At 38.0% G+C, this 17,223-nt stretch overlaps 1 protein-coding gene across 1 annotated transcript in view; it reads right to left on the bottom strand.

Moving 5' to 3' along the window:
• UST (uronyl 2-sulfotransferase) overlaps positions 1-17,223 on the bottom strand; it is a 147,306-nt gene that overhangs the window by 43,981 nt on the left and 86,102 nt on the right. Inside the window, exon 5 of the mRNA XM_056488079.1 lies at positions 11,571-11,724. Within this exon, the coding sequence (XP_056344054.1) occupies positions 11,571-11,724 (154 nt within the window). The remainder of the gene's footprint in view (positions 1-11,570; positions 11,725-17,223) is intronic.

Genomic DNA, 17,223 nt, shown 5'->3' with positions numbered 1-17,223 from the left:
TTGCTCTTGACAAGCTCAGTTATGAATAGTGGCTGGCTTTGCTTGGATCAGAGTTCATAGGAAAAAGTTGTGTTCAAGGTAACCTGAATAGACTGTATTTCAATAACTCACTGAGTAGTAGCCAGCTTTGCTGAAACAATGGCTGTCCATTTTCCAGAGTCTAGCACAACAAACAATCAGTTTAACACCCTTTATTGGGGTTTTTGGGCAGTCTGATTTTGATTTTATATAAAGCAACTACATTTACAAGGAATAGAGGAACTTTGAAAATTCTAGCAAACATTAAAAAAAAAAAAAAAAAGAAAGCAATGCTTGAAATAATAGCCAGAAAAAAAAAAACAAACACTGCTTTCACTTCAAAGGAGAATTTCACTACCTTGTTACACAGGGAATGCATTTTTGCAGTTGACACAGCAGGTCTGCTGCTTATTCTGAAAGATGGAGTTACCATTTCATTCAAGACATGCACCCACCATCCCTGTGGTAACTCACAACCATGTAATATCATCAGCAAAGTGGTGAGGGACACACAATTTTGAAAAAAGTAACTTCAAATAGTCATCTTAAGGCAAAAACCAAAACCACGTTTGAAATAGCTTATGCCTGTTTCTTGGAGCTTTTTTTTTTTTTTTTTTTTTTTCACATTTCTACCTTTAAATAATATGGGATTACAAAGAAGACAATAAAAAATTATTTCCTGGCAGCAGTAACCTTTACTTGACTGATTATTAACGAAAAAATGGCCAAATGCCCTGAACTCCAATCCAGTGACAACAAATACAGTTTTACAGTTTATCATACTCTTTTCCCTCACACTTTCTCCTGGCAATATTCTCTCACCAAGTTATGAAAAACTTCTTTTATTTTTCCTTTTGAATTTGATTAAAATTCAACACAAAAAGGCTGAAGGAATCAGCTTTCTGAAGGACTCCCTCTGACCATCCCTCAGATATCTGAGGTTATTTCTATTGGGTTTCCAGTTCATTAAGGTTCCAAGATGCCTTAGAGCATGTGCTTTGAATCCATCTTTGTTTCAGGGAACAGAAGCCATTAGTCTTTCCACTGCACTAACCAGCAAAACTTGCCTACCCTTTAGTTGCTTATCTGTCTGGCAAAGAAGTCAATCTGTCACCTCATTGTCTGAAGTCCTTTCATATCTGTTCAGTTAAAGAAGAGAAGGGAGGACACCTAAAACGACTCTGGAGCCTCCAAATTAGAACTGTTACTCCAATAGAAGTTACTAGTATGCCAAGAACATCTCAACACAATCCACTTTAGCTAAAAAAGTCTTTAAGAACAAGAGGAGGAGAGAGAGGAGAAAGGGAGAGGAGAAAGAGAAGTAGTAATACCTTTTATGCCAAGAAGGAAAATCTGATTTCTGAATACCTGAGACCTGAAGAGCACTCCTGAGGGAAAATAGAGCAGCCACTTGCCAGGTGGGGCCAGGCAACCAGAGAAAACATTACAATCCATTTGCCAACACAAACCTATGGCCTTTAGTTGTTTTTGGAGAAACACAAACACCTATGTCTCCATCATAGGAGCATATTGAAGCAAACAAAGCAAGCATAGACAGACAGCACCTGATTTTTAGGCAGACTATTCTCCAGTTCAGACTATTCTGAGGAGAGAGAAACGAAACCTAAATTTGCACCTCTGTCCTTCAACTTTACTGCTATACTGAGGGTTCTTTCCCTGCTGGGTGGGCTGGCTGGGAAGAACCTGTCACCTCCCTAGTGGAACAAGCAGTCCAGCTGTGTTCCACAGGATATTCAGGCACCCACCATGTGGCCCAGCTCCACAGACATGAGCCTTGGTGACAACCAGAAAGGAGCAAGCACATGGTGCTCCAGCAGGCCCTGGGCTCCCTGTGAGCTGGGACCAGGATAAGGGTATAATAAACTTAAAAACTTCATAAAAACTAGAATAAACTAAGTCTTGTGTATGCTGGGGCACTGAGGTCCCTTTTTTCCAAAAAAAGCCATCTCTGCTTCCATATGGTTTCAACATAAACTACTCCAGTCTTAAAAATACTGAATTCAACAAGTGTGACCCAGCAGCCATCCTGCAGTCCACAGAAGAGTCCACACCACTACCAAAAAATTACGCGATAGGAAAATATTTTGTTGTCAACAAACACCCAAGGCTCAGGACAGCTTTGGATGCTTGTATAAAGACAAGTCTATCCCTCACCACGTCAGCCATGCACCAGGGGTGGGCAGCTCTCCTAATTCTACCGCCCTACGCTCTCCTTGCCATCCACCACCTCAAAGCTTCAGCTTTACTTAAGCTAGGAAGTTCTAGAGATCAGGATCTCTGCTCATTTCACTTTGCTGGCAGCTCTGACAGCCAGAAAACTTAGGTATAAATCACCAGAAGGAGAGAGGAAGGAGAATGACAGACAAGGAATAAAACGGGCTAATAAATTCACTTTTATTTTCATGGGTTGTCAGTTCCTGCAGGTTTTGACACTGAGTGAAGTGAGTATCTGACTGCTTGAAATTACATTATCATGCCACAGCCTGAACACATTCAATATGCTGGCAGTAAGAGGAGGGCTGTCTCTCTCTGCCCTTCCTCTGTCAGGAGGAGTAAAAGGTTCTGCAGTTTCCTTCCCCATCCTACTGCCAATAAAAGTGTTTTCATTTAAGGTGGTTAAAGCATAACACAATTAGGAAAAGAAAACAGGTCTACTCCTAGCAAGGAGCATACTTAGGAGGTTTTATAGTATGGTTTTTTAGCGACAGCTACCATGACTTCATTAGACAAGTCTTCCAAAAATTGTTAATTAAACATAATTTCAAGAGTCTGACACCTAAATGTGCACACACACACACACATAGACATTACTGCATCATATTTTTAAAGACAGACTATTTGCTGGTCAATGCCCCATCTCTGTTATTTATGCCTTGTACAAACTGTAACGTTAAAAAATAATTATATTAAAATTTGCACAAAACAGAAATTGAAAGCATTCTTTTTTTTTCTTCTGGATGATAGAACATTCCAGTTTTAAAAACAATTGTATTCCAACTTAACATGAACAAAATATCAATCAACAATTAGTTTGACTTGATGACTATTAAACACTGATTTCGGGTTCATAATGCCCAAAATGCTAGACTATGCACTGAAGATAACATTCATATCATGCACAGATCATCTCATTTTCATTCACCTGAAATAGTTATTTGTCTGCTAATTATCATTAAGTCATCCCTTTCTCAGACTCATATAAGTGCTATCTGCTTAGATGTGTCTTCTTTTTACTTTCACATTAACAAAGTGCGTAAGAACTGAAAATGCAAATACTCAACTCAAGGCTTACAAAAATTATCAAACACCTAAAATTCACCCATACTGAAACATCAAAACAAAAAGACTTCACAATTCTGAAAAGCATGCACATAAACAAATGTTTAATCCCACTATTTTAAGGATTTTTATATCTTCTCTTCTGTTATCTTTATTATTACAGTGCACAATGTAAAACTGTGGATGCAGTTCATATTTTAAATGAATTAATACCTTGGCTTTTAACAGTAAATTTGAGAGTAGTCATGACACCAACAGTTTAGAATTTACAAAAATTAATTTGATTGACAGAGATGTGAGACAACAAAGCCTTAGTCACTATGGCATATACCCAAGAACACTCAACTATTTTGAAGTAAAGAAACAACACATTCAACTGGAGATGTCTATAAATCTTATAGATTTACAGTCTTACATAAATCACCTAGTAATAGAATTCACTTGTAAGCATGTAATTATAAAGTTTGCTTTTGAGTAGCCCAGAGCAGAAACCAATTTCAGAAAATCACTACTGGCTATGAAGAACATTTACCATTCACATAGGACCTTTTTCTGGGTACCCCTGAGGCTTTGGATTTTCTGTTGAAGAGGTGTTACTTGGGTAATTAAGAGCCCTCAAGGGCTACATAGTTGCACTTTAAAAAATGGAAAGGAATGGATCAGTTGGAAGGTACCGACAGATTGTCTTGTCTGCCTGACCTATTCAGGACTGAATGAAAGTTGAAGTGTGTTGTTAAGGGCATTGTACAAATCACTCTTAAATGATGATATGCCTTGGGCATCCACCACCTCTCTAGGAAGCCTGCTCCAGGGCTTGGTCACTTTCTCTGCAAAGAAATGCTTCCTAAAATATTTCGTTTTTGAATACATCTAAACTTTTTCACAACAATGACCAGCAAGGACTTTCACAGCCTAATTACACATTGTCCAAGCCATGGCATCTTTCTATTTTTTACTGGATCCATCAACTATCCATTCCAATTGTAAATTTATATTAGTCTTACACCGAAAAAGCTCAAAAAGCAATCAATCCTTGAGGCCACTTTTTCATGCCTCCCAGAAATGTCTTCTCGTATCCTTGTTTACTCCTTCCTCATTTGAAGAGCCCTAACCTTTGTCGTTTTTCATATGGAAATTATTTAATCATTGCTCCTACCCATTTGTGAGTGTTTTCCAGTTCTTTCAATCCCGTTTTGGGAATGGGAGGTGTCCTGGTGTAGGGCAAATTTGGGAGTAAACACCCTAGGAGAGTAGGTCACAGATGTCAAGTGAAATTTGTCGAGTGCAGACACTGCAGATTTATATACAATGAAGTTCTCTGTATTGCTCTCTATTGTTTTTGGTTTGCCTTTTTTGACTGCTATTGACAACCCAGCAGGTGTTAAGGTAGAACCACCCAACACACACAGAAAATCTCACTCTTAACCCTGCAAAGGCTTGTTGGAGTCCATCAGTTTCTAAATGAAAAAAATATTATCCCCTGCAAACTGCTTTCCCACCTTCACTGAAGGCAAGGCTGGCTTTTGTCCCTGGGCTGCAGAAGAAAGCCCTTTTCTGTTCTCGTTCAATGATCCAAAAATATATCTCCTGAAAATACAACACAGACATACCCTCTTCTCTTATACAGTTTACATGGCCTTAAAAAGCTGGCATCAATATATTAGAATCTTTGTTCTGTGGTTGGGATTTTCCACTCTACAAACAGGATCTTCCTATAGAGAAGATTTTTTTATTTCCCCAAGCCACCACAACACACAAAACCCAAAAACGAACACAAGAGAGAATATAAAGAACTGTTCTGTATTCACACTCAGAAAGCAACAAATACAAAACTTAGCAAAATCACCATAAAAATGAAGGTTCATAATTTTAATACAGCAAGGTCCTTTAATAGAAGATCATAATTTCTTACATATATAAGTATCTTAAAAAGCACTACTGTAATAATGTTACATTTAAATAACACTGTGGGTGCTTAGTGCTTGGACCTATACTGCTAACTGGTTTCTGGTTTCCTGTGCAGTTCTTTAAAAACTGGCAACAGCCAAAAATTTTCAGGCCACTACAACACTCCAAGAAAAAAACCTTCACCTTTTTACATTCTGAAGCAATATATTGCTGTTATCCTGTATCCTATCTCCACAAAAAGGAGAATGGCAATACAGAATGGTATCATTAAAATAAAAGCATGGTATTAATCTTGCATTTTCTATGAATATGTGTTGTGAATCACATGGAAGTTTTTAGTGTTGCAATCTTAACCAATGCTATAGTGCATATTTACTAAGTGCAACTGACTCAGACTACTGAATGAAAACAGATTAGGATGGCACATTTTCTTGCTTTTGTATAAATGCATAATGCTGCAATGTTTGGAATGCAAACTCCACAGGGGAACATTAAAAAAATATTGGTTTGTAAATTAAACTCACTGAAAAGTAAATGTCAGCCATGAAAATATTTCCTTTAATATTATGTTTTATAAGTTGTTTAATCAGTCTCTCCTCCAGCTGAGGCGTGAATTACCATTAACTTAGTGGTTCAATAAATTATTAATACAAAATGGGAGAATCTTAGGGGGAAAATGGTGCTTTACAGCACACACAATAGACTAAGAGCTGCAAAAATGGGCCAGAAATTTTGCTGTGAAGAGGTAATGCAGCAAAAGGGAACAGCTGGAGACTATTAAAAGCACTCATTAGAGGGAAGAAGCAGCAAACTGTTCTAATTGGGTCAGCTGACAGGTGGCCGTGCTTCAGCAGCGCTCCCCGTCCCGTCCCAGCCGCAGGGATTGGTGCTACTGTGCGAGCCCCAAAGCAGAGCCACAGCTGCAAAGCTGCACTGCAGCACGTCCAGTGGCCAATGACACCACCTCAGCACCAGTGAAATGACTCCTCTCTATGGGGTATGCCAGGGAAAACAGAGTGCACAAAATGTTTAGCCTCCCAACTACAGCTCGGAACCCAGTAAGTGAAAAATGTTCTTTTTTATTTGTGTATTTGACTCCCCAATATCTGGTATGCACTGCACAGACAAAAGCAAATAATTTTAACTCTGCATGCCTCAGATTTCTAGTTTAAACAATGTTAACCAAGCTACCAGAGCCTCCCCAAAATTTCCCAGGTTCAATCAACAGACATTTGTAGCCCCTCTTGTGAGGTCCTCGACAGGAAAATCAGTCATGAACCCTCAGCTCCCTCACTGCACCAAATCTGCAGGCAGGCAACTTTCTCCTGACTCCTTCTTAAACAGAGAAACACACTTGTGAGAGTGACAGCCAGAAGATGAAGGCATGGGCTCCACACCATGGTTTCTCCTGGAGGCCACATCTCTGGCAACTGAAAAGCTTGAAGAAGATTATCTGAAGTCATGAAGGAGAAATCTCAGTGATGACAACTGATAACAATTACTAATGACAATTCATAACATAATTACTCACAGTATTAGGCAGATAAAGACAAGAAATAAGACAGCCAGCTGCTGTCTGAAAACTAGTGTAATTGGTAAATACTTTTCATTGTAGATAGAAATTTCAGGATATAAATAATAAAACTAGTTAAATATATTAAGTGAATATTCTTATATTAATGAAAATCATGGAAATAATAAAAGGGAATTCCCAAGATTCAAGACTAAAAAAAGTGTTCTATGGATTTACTCATTCACCTTTTTCTATTAATTTGTCTGAAATTTATGAAATAACCTAAACAACGTTAGTTTAAGTTTCAGCTATAAAAGCTAATGTTGTAAAAGGAATGGTTTTTTCCCCTATTATAAGAAATTTCATGTGAAAGTTCCCTGACATTACTTGAATTTTACTTCCCTCCTTTGCAGTAATCCTAATACAATTTTAACAATTATTTTAACATTTAATTTAAAAGACAAAAGGACAAATGCTCCTTTATGGGACCATTTGCATGAGTAATCTTTAATGTAAATTAATATTGTTAGAATATTTTACATTTTTGCTGAGAAAAACATTTATTTTCAGAGATGAAGTTCAAAAACCATGCAGAGCCATGCAGAGATGCTGTGCAAGCATAACTGCTAATTATAATAAAAAATTGAAACATTCTATAAGAAGGTGACAAGTTTTCTTGTTTTACTGAGTGATTTTTATATACAAAAATCCTCACTTCTGATACATTAGCTCAGAAATCTTTTACTGGAGTGAGCTAGAAGCCATGGTATTCATGAGCCTAAGAGAGATCAGAATCCCATGTAACCAGATTTCCTGCAATTCAGGCAACAACACAGCCCATGCTGCTTCACACACTCATTCAACCTTAGTAGTCTTAGATCAAAGTTTTACTGAGCATTAAGATAAGATGAAAACCCTATATATGCCTTTTTTTTATTTGGTGTCTCAAACTGAAGCTGTAATAAATGCTAGATAATTGCAAACAAGTCTTCTGGAAGGAACAATTTTAATATAAAGCTTTAAAATACTAACAGTAGTCCCTCTTAATCAGGGGTGCTTCCTATGTTCTGCACTTCCAAGCCCTGACCTAAATTGCATCTTACGCATATTTTTCTTTAGGTTGGTACCTGCAGCACTCACAGCTCCACTGATAAGGGTTTGCTTGTTTTATTGAAGCATATTTAGTCTAAGAACTCTAGTTCAACCTGAAATACATTCACTACAATGACTTTAAATTAACTTTTGTGAATTTATCTCATCTTACAGGACCATATAATGCAGGGCTGACAGTCACATTAGTGTGCTTGAAACTTGATTCAAGGTGCTCACCATTAATTACCTCTCTGCCATGCTCCACACTACCATGCTGCCACTATTTATTTTGGGGAAGCTTGGAAGCGATTTCTTCAGGTGACTAACAATAACTCACTCCAGCAGTGAAAGTGCCAGGTCAGGGCGAGGAGCTGGTGGATGGGGGTAAAAAATCCCACAGATGCTGCTGCATCTGACTCACGAATAGAAGGCTTGTTTTCTATCATGACTTTCAATTAAATTTTGGTAAACACAGACATTTACCCAAAATGTTTAGAACAATTTATCTGACTCCTGAATGAATGGTTGTGTTTCCTGGAACAAAGTCAAAGCCTGAAGCTCTATTCAGAGAAAATCTCAAATGATCAGTTAATGATGGAAATTTCTGTCTCTGTTTCTGACCGTCGCAATGTCAGCAGTTCACATTTTCAATGTTAAAAAAAACAGCATGCAAGGTACTACAAGACTTCAATATAGTTTGGATTTTTTTCAACTCCCTCTTTTTCTTAAGGATTAGAATTGAGAAGAGGGAATGCTTCCATCAAGGGCATCACAACCTGAAGTTCACCAGACACAACCTGATCTTAAAATGCTTTTCCTCCCTTAAAACCCTGCTTTCTAGAGCAGCTGGGCTTCCACACCTTCCACTGCAGTTTGAGGGAATATGGATGCTGCCCTCAGCTTTTCAAGGAAGGCCAATGTTGGCAGCTGTTGAGGAAGATGACAGGATGGCCTGGAAAGTTTCCCAGTTGCCCACACCATCTTCCAAGAGATAGGAAGACAAGAACAACATGGTTGATAAACAGATACATAGCTTTTGCCTGCACACCCATTCCTTGTGGTAAAACAAAAAAGTAATATTTACAGCTTCTCCAGTCTATTCTGTAAGTCTATAACTGCTATCAACACAAGGCTTCTCAAGTACTCCAGCAATGAGCTCAGTGTCATGGATCCATCACCAGTTATGTGTTTTCCTGCCTGTTGACCTGAGGCATGATGGAAGAAGAAAAGTAAAAGCTCATATCCTCCCCCTGCTTTCATGTATCTGCTCATGGTTAGGCATACCTCATCCCAAGCAACTTAGGTTTAATATTGCATTCAAAGTTGAAACTATTTAATATGCTAAATCTAAGTTTATCCTTAAATAGTCACCCGTAAAAAAGACTAACGTTTCATGGTGAATTTTGCATCTTAAAGAATATTAGGGAAGAACAAAAGTTACGAGACCTGCAATGAGGCCATCGATCAGTCCTGTGCTGAAGTGGCATACAAGCTCATGCTCAGAGGTAAAACCAGCTGCTTACTTGCTTCACAGCTAGATCTTACAATAGATTTGGCAGATTTCTGAAGCTGTGATTCCAAAATCCCCAATAGCTGATTTTTAAGTAATATGCCAGCTGATTTTCTTGCACCACTGAAGAAAAGTTTAGAATGCAGGCATGCAGTATATGATGTAGTTGGAGAGTTCAAGCATTAAAAATGCTGAACATTCACAATGAGTGGCTTTCGTGAAAATTCATTTCACTGGCAAGTGGCCTGTTACTGTCACTCTCTGAGTAGTGCAAGTGACTGCCAAAGTCTGCCAAGGAGGGATGGAAAATAGGTTTCAAAATGTTACCAGGATTCTAACATTGACTTACCAACAAAGAAAATAAAAATGAAAATGCAAAAATAGTTTTTATTAAGGATGCTAATTAATCTGATTAACAAACTGCCCTTTGAACAAAATGATTACTGACCTCACACACTTTTTATTTTTTTCATTATAGTTTTTGTACTGATCTGTGTATGCATAGATATCTGCACATGCATATAAATAATTAACTTCTTAAAAAATATACTAATGCCAATGAAAATGCAAGGTAATTTCTATTAGTTTTAAACCAATACAACATGAATTAGATCTATTTGTTTTTCAGATTTGCGTGAAGTAAAATTTCACTGGCTATACATATAACTTCTTAAGCCACACAGTAGTACTGAAATAATATCATGTTTTTACAGTCAGTCGTAAGAGATGCCAATCCCTGCACCATATGAGAAGGCACTCAAAGTAAAGTACAGACTCTACCACTCACTTTTAACATTTTCACAAAAGAAAATGTAGTACTGTTATAAAGTTGTAGTAAACCCTCCTGCTCATTAACTTCCTCAACCCTCTTGTTCCATGCAGAGATGATGAAGCAGAAGTCCATGCACACACAACATGCAAATCCCTCCAGCTCTGTACATCAGGAGGTCAAGACCCACTCAGCAGACACAGGGATCTCTAGGCACATAGCAAATAAGAAAACTTTCACAGTTTATAACTGTATAGGAAATGTCATTAAATTAGACAGTTACACTGATACCTCTCCTTCAATTACTCATAATGTAAAAGTTCACCTGTTCACAGGGCTCTGCATGACAAACACCAGAAGACGAAAGAAATCAAACTGCTCTGTAACACGGAAAAAAACCCCAGTCCTCCTTGGATTCATCCAGCTTCAGCTAGGGCTGAAAGGTGTTGTGTGGCAGTTGTTCAGACCTCTGCTCTCTATGGCTCATCGCACATCTTGTACTCTACTGCCTCTTCAAAACCCCACAAAAACATCCTCTCTTTCTCCCCCAAAAGCCACAGATATATTTTATTTTGACATTATGTCTGGCCTGCAACATGTCATAGTAACCATTAAGCTGTCCTGTCACTGCTGTTTCACTGAAGTCTCTGCAGGTTCAAGTATGCCTGAAGGCTGAGTCCAATCAAACTGGATCTCCATTAGACAGAGGGCAAGAAGTAATCCCACCATTTTGCCTTTTTAGAGGTGTCTGTATACCTGCAAAGAGATCAGTATAAACCAAACTAGCCACCTCCCTAGCTTCTGTATTTCTTATTTAGTATTCATTCAATTTAGTATTCATTCACCTACTGCCACAGGACCTTGGTATGCAACAAAAGCTGGCAGGTGTTATCACAGTTTTGCAGTCATACAAATTTAAAACTTATTATGAATAGCTTATTCAGCATTATTGCCATCATCTTAACCCAAAAAAGACAAAGGGCAACAAAACCAGAGCAAGAACTGAGATTAGAGCCCTGGCGTAAAGAACATTACAAACAACTCAGCAGCAAGAACATTAGAGACTTAGGCTCCCTGAATTGCTCTGTTTCTCAATTTTCCTCTGAGGCTGCAGAGTTACAGACATAAAGCTAAAAATCTGCTTGAATCTTCCCAGTGATACATAGAGGCAGAATTATTGTATTACTATGCAGTGCAAATCCAAATCGACTGAAGGACCATAATGCAATGGTGGAAATCTGGAACTTGCTGTCATCTTATTCAGGATCAAACTGAATTTACTGGCAACAGTCTATACAGTAAAGCTAAGCAAACTAAGGACCAGGCAAGAAAAGACAGAGAAGAAACACAAGAGGGAAGATGATGCCTCAATATCCCTCTTTTCATGCATCCAGTCTGAGTAACAGCACTAGACAACAATGATGGGAAATTGGTAATCAAAACCTTGTATTTAAACATACCAGGTATCTTTCCTCCTGCCTCATGTTGGGGGTACGGATCATGTGATTCTGTTCACCTCGCCAGTCTCCGAAACGCCGAAAAAAATAATTGGAGAGGAATCGGTTGACAGGATCTCGAATAATATTGATGTACACAGGCTGGTCTCCTCCAAACCTGGTGGGAAGAAAATGGGTGAATCTCATCACAAGGTTCCACACAGACATGTATCTATTATCCCTCATATGAATGCTTTCAAATTACTTCCTACAGAAATTCAGAGCTTTTACAAGGTGAGGAGTGAAACTGAGAATCTTACAACTAGTTTAGTTTCTAAACCTTTGTAAATGCATAAATATGGAATCACATTAAGCTATAAGTGTACTACAAACATTTTAGTTGAAAACCGTTTTTCACACTATCAACAGTTTTGCTTTTTGAGTTCTCTCCTTGCTGTTTTCAGATGAAGAACCTTCTGCAGATGAATCAGAGAATGAGCATTTCTTCCCAACACACTTCCTATCTGGGCAGTCATGTCAGAACAGGCACCACCCAGCAGTAATTGCTGTAACCCAGCCTTGGATCCCCTTTGCCTTTACAGTAAGCGTAGTAATGTGCAAAGGATTTCCAGCTTACTTTGAAAGCTTTTTTCCAAAAGCTTCCTCTGGATGAACTGACAGATATGCATGGTATTTGCAACTTTTTATTTGCTGGAACTTGTGCAGAACCTCATCCCCTCACCCCCAGCCTGCACCAGTGGCTGGATTTGAGGTTATTTCATTGTACAATACCTTATCCCTGTACTGCACTTCACAAACATTGTTTTTTTAAAGCCAATATGAAAATTCTTGCTTCAAAAAAGAAATTAAGTATCAATCTCAAGTACATGCAAATCCAAGGAAAAGGAAAGGGTAACACCAGGTGTGACCAGTCTTGCACATAAGCAAAACGTAGCATAGATATCTGCAACTTAGAGAGGAGAAGGTAAACCAGAGCAATTTCACCACCTTGACTTTACCCTCTTGCATGTCTCCTCCTGGTGCTAAGTGACAAACATCTTCAGTTCGGCAGCTGGCATTCCAAAAGTGGAAAGGAGGAAAAACAAGCTTGTGATGGTTTGTGATTACACTGTATTTACAGAATGTTAGAATACTGGCTGCATATTTTAGATCAACATACAGCATCAGGAGAGCAGGCCTAACTGGAAGAAAAAAGGGGAAGCTGCTTACACTGTTCCATGGTCAAAATTAAAAAATGTACCTTAATGGAACAGACTTATGGACTACAAATTCTGAGAGACAAAGAATAAAATAAAACCTTCCCGGACTGAGAAGTTCATAAGATAAATTAAACTTGGAATTTTCTTCATCTAAGAACATGGATTATGCTTCTCCCTTTTGTCTCCCCAGTTTAGGTGAATAATTCTCACTTAAGCACTAGCTTATGCTTTATTTTTGGGAGCTTGAGGATGTAGTCATATTTAAGTATTTAGATGCTATTCTGATGATTTTCTGAGTCACAATTTATGTATTTTTTTCTAAAATGTAAAATACTAGATTAAAAGAGAGAAAATTGAAGACAGTCTTTAAATTAAAAAACCCTCTCAGTTTCTCCTCATCTTTTGAGGTGATGAATAATTGAATTTGTATAATAAAAGATCAGGGCTTCCCATAAATATTAAAGAGGCAGCAACATTGTTTAAAATTATGAATTTTAGTAAAACACAAGAGAAAAATCTGAGAGTTTAAACTTGATTTTTATTCTGCATTATTTCCCAGACTCCTAAATACAGTCTGCAAAGGCTTGTCTCATGAGTAACTATGCCTATCAGTAATGTCATTGACCTCCGTGCTGCAGGATCACTGCCATAATTTGAAATTGCACAGAGAGCATAAAATTTTAAAACACTCCAATTAAAAAGGAATATGCTCCTTGCTTCCTGATTAGTGCACAACCCAGTTTGGACATGGATGTGCAAGTGAAATATCCTGAATTTAGTATCCTGAATTCTTCTCTAAGCTTATCTTTGCTGCTTTTTATCTTTATACAGAAATAAAACTTACACTTACAAAAAAACAGGCATTCCTGCAAATACCACAGGACACTGGGGGCATAAAGCTTTGACAATATTTACTCAAAGAGAAAGCTTTGAGTGAATACCTTGGCCTGGTAGTTTTGAAAACGAAACTTTTCACGTGAAATTGCTGGAAATAATAAATTGCATCTAAATTACTGAACACATTGTCTTCCTGCTGCTTGATGCAGGCAGCAATAATCAAAAGTGAAGAAGTGCAAAGAAAAAGGGAAGAGTAGAGACAGTAAGAAGTGATGACAGCAGCAAGCTGGCTTAAGATAAAGATAAAACGATCATAAGGTTCATAGAAGAAAGAGAGCAGGGATGTCCTGCCCCAGGATTTGTAGAGGATGTTAAACCTAAATGCTCATCAGAAGAGCAAAAAATGAAAACCAGACAGTTAATAGCTGTCTTGATAGAAATTTTCAATACATATTGTCTTTTCTGAAGTAAAAGGAGGGGTGAGATTGCATAACCAACCCACTGTATTTCCAGAGCCCATCCTTTTGCTGGTAAGATTATGTTTCTGAAAATGAGAACAGTAAATTCAGGACCAAAAGCCCTGAGAAAAGTGACTCACACAAGCTCATTCATCCCAAGAGGGCAGCTGAGATGGGAGGTCACTCTTTCAACAAATGCTACAGAAGAACTTCCATTTTCAAAAAGGAGATTGTGTATGCTCCCCACCTCCCCAAATACAGGACAGTTCAAATTTCTGATTTTCTGCACAGTGTGACCAGCTGCTATACAGCCAGCTGTGGGTTGCTCCACCAGGCAACAAGCAATGAAGTATTAGAAAAATCAAGTCTGTTCTGGTCCCTATTCAAATGTGCATTTTTTTTAAACATAGTTTATAATACTTCAAATTCCAGCCATTTGTTTCTATGGACTGTACTCAGAGTCTTTTATGGAAACTAAGCAGCACTCACATAGCTTAAAAAAAACCAACAGTTTAAAAAAAATCAATTACCTTAGGTTATTTAGAGAAAAAAAAGTGCAAATAAATGCTCCATTTGTTCAAGTATGTTCTGCATATTTTTAGATATCTATCAATCACAACATATTAAATGCTCTCCTGAGTGAAACTTTTCAGATTAACAACACCTACATGAAAGTGCTCTCACAAAAAAATAGATGTGCTTTGATTTTATGCATCACATCACCTTATTTGCACTCCAATACTTATTGTGAAGGATACAAAGGGACACAATCATATTTTCTAGGCCTGAACAGCAGACTTACCTTCTCTGAGCAGGATCATGATTGGATTCTGCATGATGAAGTTGAACAAATATTCTCATCTCCAGTAGCACATTGGTGCAACTGGGAATAGTGGGTCAGGATATCACCACTCCACCAGTACACCACAAATGGATACACCAACCCCCACAACACTCTTCCTGTACTTAATGTCTCCTGATTTATTCTATATATACTAGTAAATCCCATTAGTTTTAACTGATCTGCTGTTGAGAGTACATTTTTGAAATCCTCATCAAAAAAACTATTTGCAAGCTTCAATCAATGATATTCAGCTTCATTAATAATATATTCCCCTACATCTTTTTAATAAAAGCAAAATAATAAAAAATAAAGCCTGAGAACTATGTGAGCTTGGCCCTTCACATTTCTGACAAATTTCAATTTTATTATTTACATGACCAAAATCTTCATTTAAAACAATTTACAAATGCCTTGCAAGTTAGGGAAAAAAAAAATAAATCAACAAATGTGATTGGCATGGCTTTAAAATGAAGGCTCTTCTAGCTCCTATTATTTTTCATTTCCCTTCAGGAGGCTGCTGCCTTTGCACTTAATACAAAACTTCACACAAGCAGAAGATGGTTTCTTCATCCTTGCAGGCAAAGCACAATTCCTCAAGGAAAAGATGACTCCCAACCTACTCTCTGTTAAGAGCTTTATCTGCCACTTACTCTTTTAACATACGCTGTTTCCCCTTAGACACAAAGGGTGGTTGCTAGAAATTCAATATAATGGAAGCAAACGAGAACCAACAGCCACATATTATTAACAGGAACAGTCATATTGTGTCCTTCTTATAAAGGAAGCACAATTTCCTTTTACAGCGCCATACAAATGAGAATCACATGCTGAGAGTACAACTGCCCAGTTGTGTTAGAGTTCCATGTGTTAGATCAATTGTGTTAGAGCTCCATGCCCTGCAGAACGGCTTCATGGGGAAGTCATGTAAAAGCACTGACATAAAACCTTCACCTTTTTAGGACTTAAATAAGATGCAGTTATTTCAACATTTATCTTCTGAAAAAGGTATTTTGGAATATAAGTTTTCAGAACATCTTGCATCAGTGTGAACTTGTGGCAAAGCAATCCCCTGCACACAAGGCACCAGGCGCTTCTGAGATGCTCCAGTGATGCTCCTCAAAGTTGAGCTGCAAAGAGGAATGGGCTGAGGTACTGCCAGCCTCCATAATCAGGAATTTGTTTATCTTCCTGCTCTTGTCTGTAGTGCCTCTCTTGCAGCCTTCACTCTTATGCTGTAGTCATGCTTTCAATCTTTTCCTTAGAACTAGGGGAGTTGATATAGGGCATTTCTCTACTGCGGCACCCACATCACCTATATGGTTATTTCAATCATAATAGTGTACTGGCACAGCTGAACTGGTACAAGGACTATGTAGAGCAGATTTCAGTTAAAAACTTTGGCTTCATGAGGCCTTTTTCCTCTCGTGCAGGGTACTAACTAGGCTGCCTCTCCCCAGCAAGCTGAACTGAAAGTTATGCCAGTCTGCTTTTTTGTTATTGCTCTCTCATTTATCCCAGACACAAAACAAGCAATGCAAAAAGGTGATGTAATCACCACCCTGGAAGCACTCAAAGAACATACAGATGCAGCATTTAGGGACGTGGCTTAGTGGTGGACTTGGCAGTGTAGGTTTAGAGTGGGATTTGATGACCTTAGCAATCTTTTCCAACCTTAACAGATCCATGATATAATTAAATAAGTATTTTTTTTTTCAAAACTGCATCTTTGACTAGCCTGCCCTTCAATGGGAGGTGTGTGCAGGGATACAAAATGCCCAGTGGTTCAAGGTTAACAGTAAAATAATGCACACTCCTCATCAATCAACCCTTTCTGGACCCAAGATTTCAATAGTAGAAATTTCAGTTTCTGAAGTGATGTGTCTGGGTCACATCACTGTAAAATTACAACTGAATCCTCTAGGAATTGTTTAATAAGGTGCCTCAGATCAGTGAATGGCTAAAAGCCACTGTAATGCCTTGTATTTATCTATTTCACTATCCTGTAAATCTACCAGAATATTTTAGGCTGCATTTTGTCAGTCATTCATGCATGCTAAACAACGAGGATCTTTTTTTACCTTATACTTTTCATTCTTCTCAGGACATCAAAGTAGTTTAATATATAAATTCACAATGAACAACACCAACATGGATAAGTAACCCACATGGGTTCCAAGTAAAGGAAATACTAATTATGTTTTCATTTATGTAATGCAAAATTACAGCTGGAAACAAGTAAGAGAGTAAACAACAACTGTCCATGAAACAATAGTAGCTAAACGCAATCATTAAAATAATCTCATTCTAGATATCCTGTA

Source organism: Oenanthe melanoleuca, chromosome 3, assembly GCF_029582105.1.
Source record: "Oenanthe melanoleuca isolate GR-GAL-2019-014 chromosome 3, OMel1.0, whole genome shotgun sequence".
NCBI classification, from domain to species: Eukaryota; Metazoa; Chordata; class Aves; order Passeriformes; family Muscicapidae; genus Oenanthe; species Oenanthe melanoleuca.
This window is presented reverse-complemented; position numbering and strand designations above follow the sequence as displayed.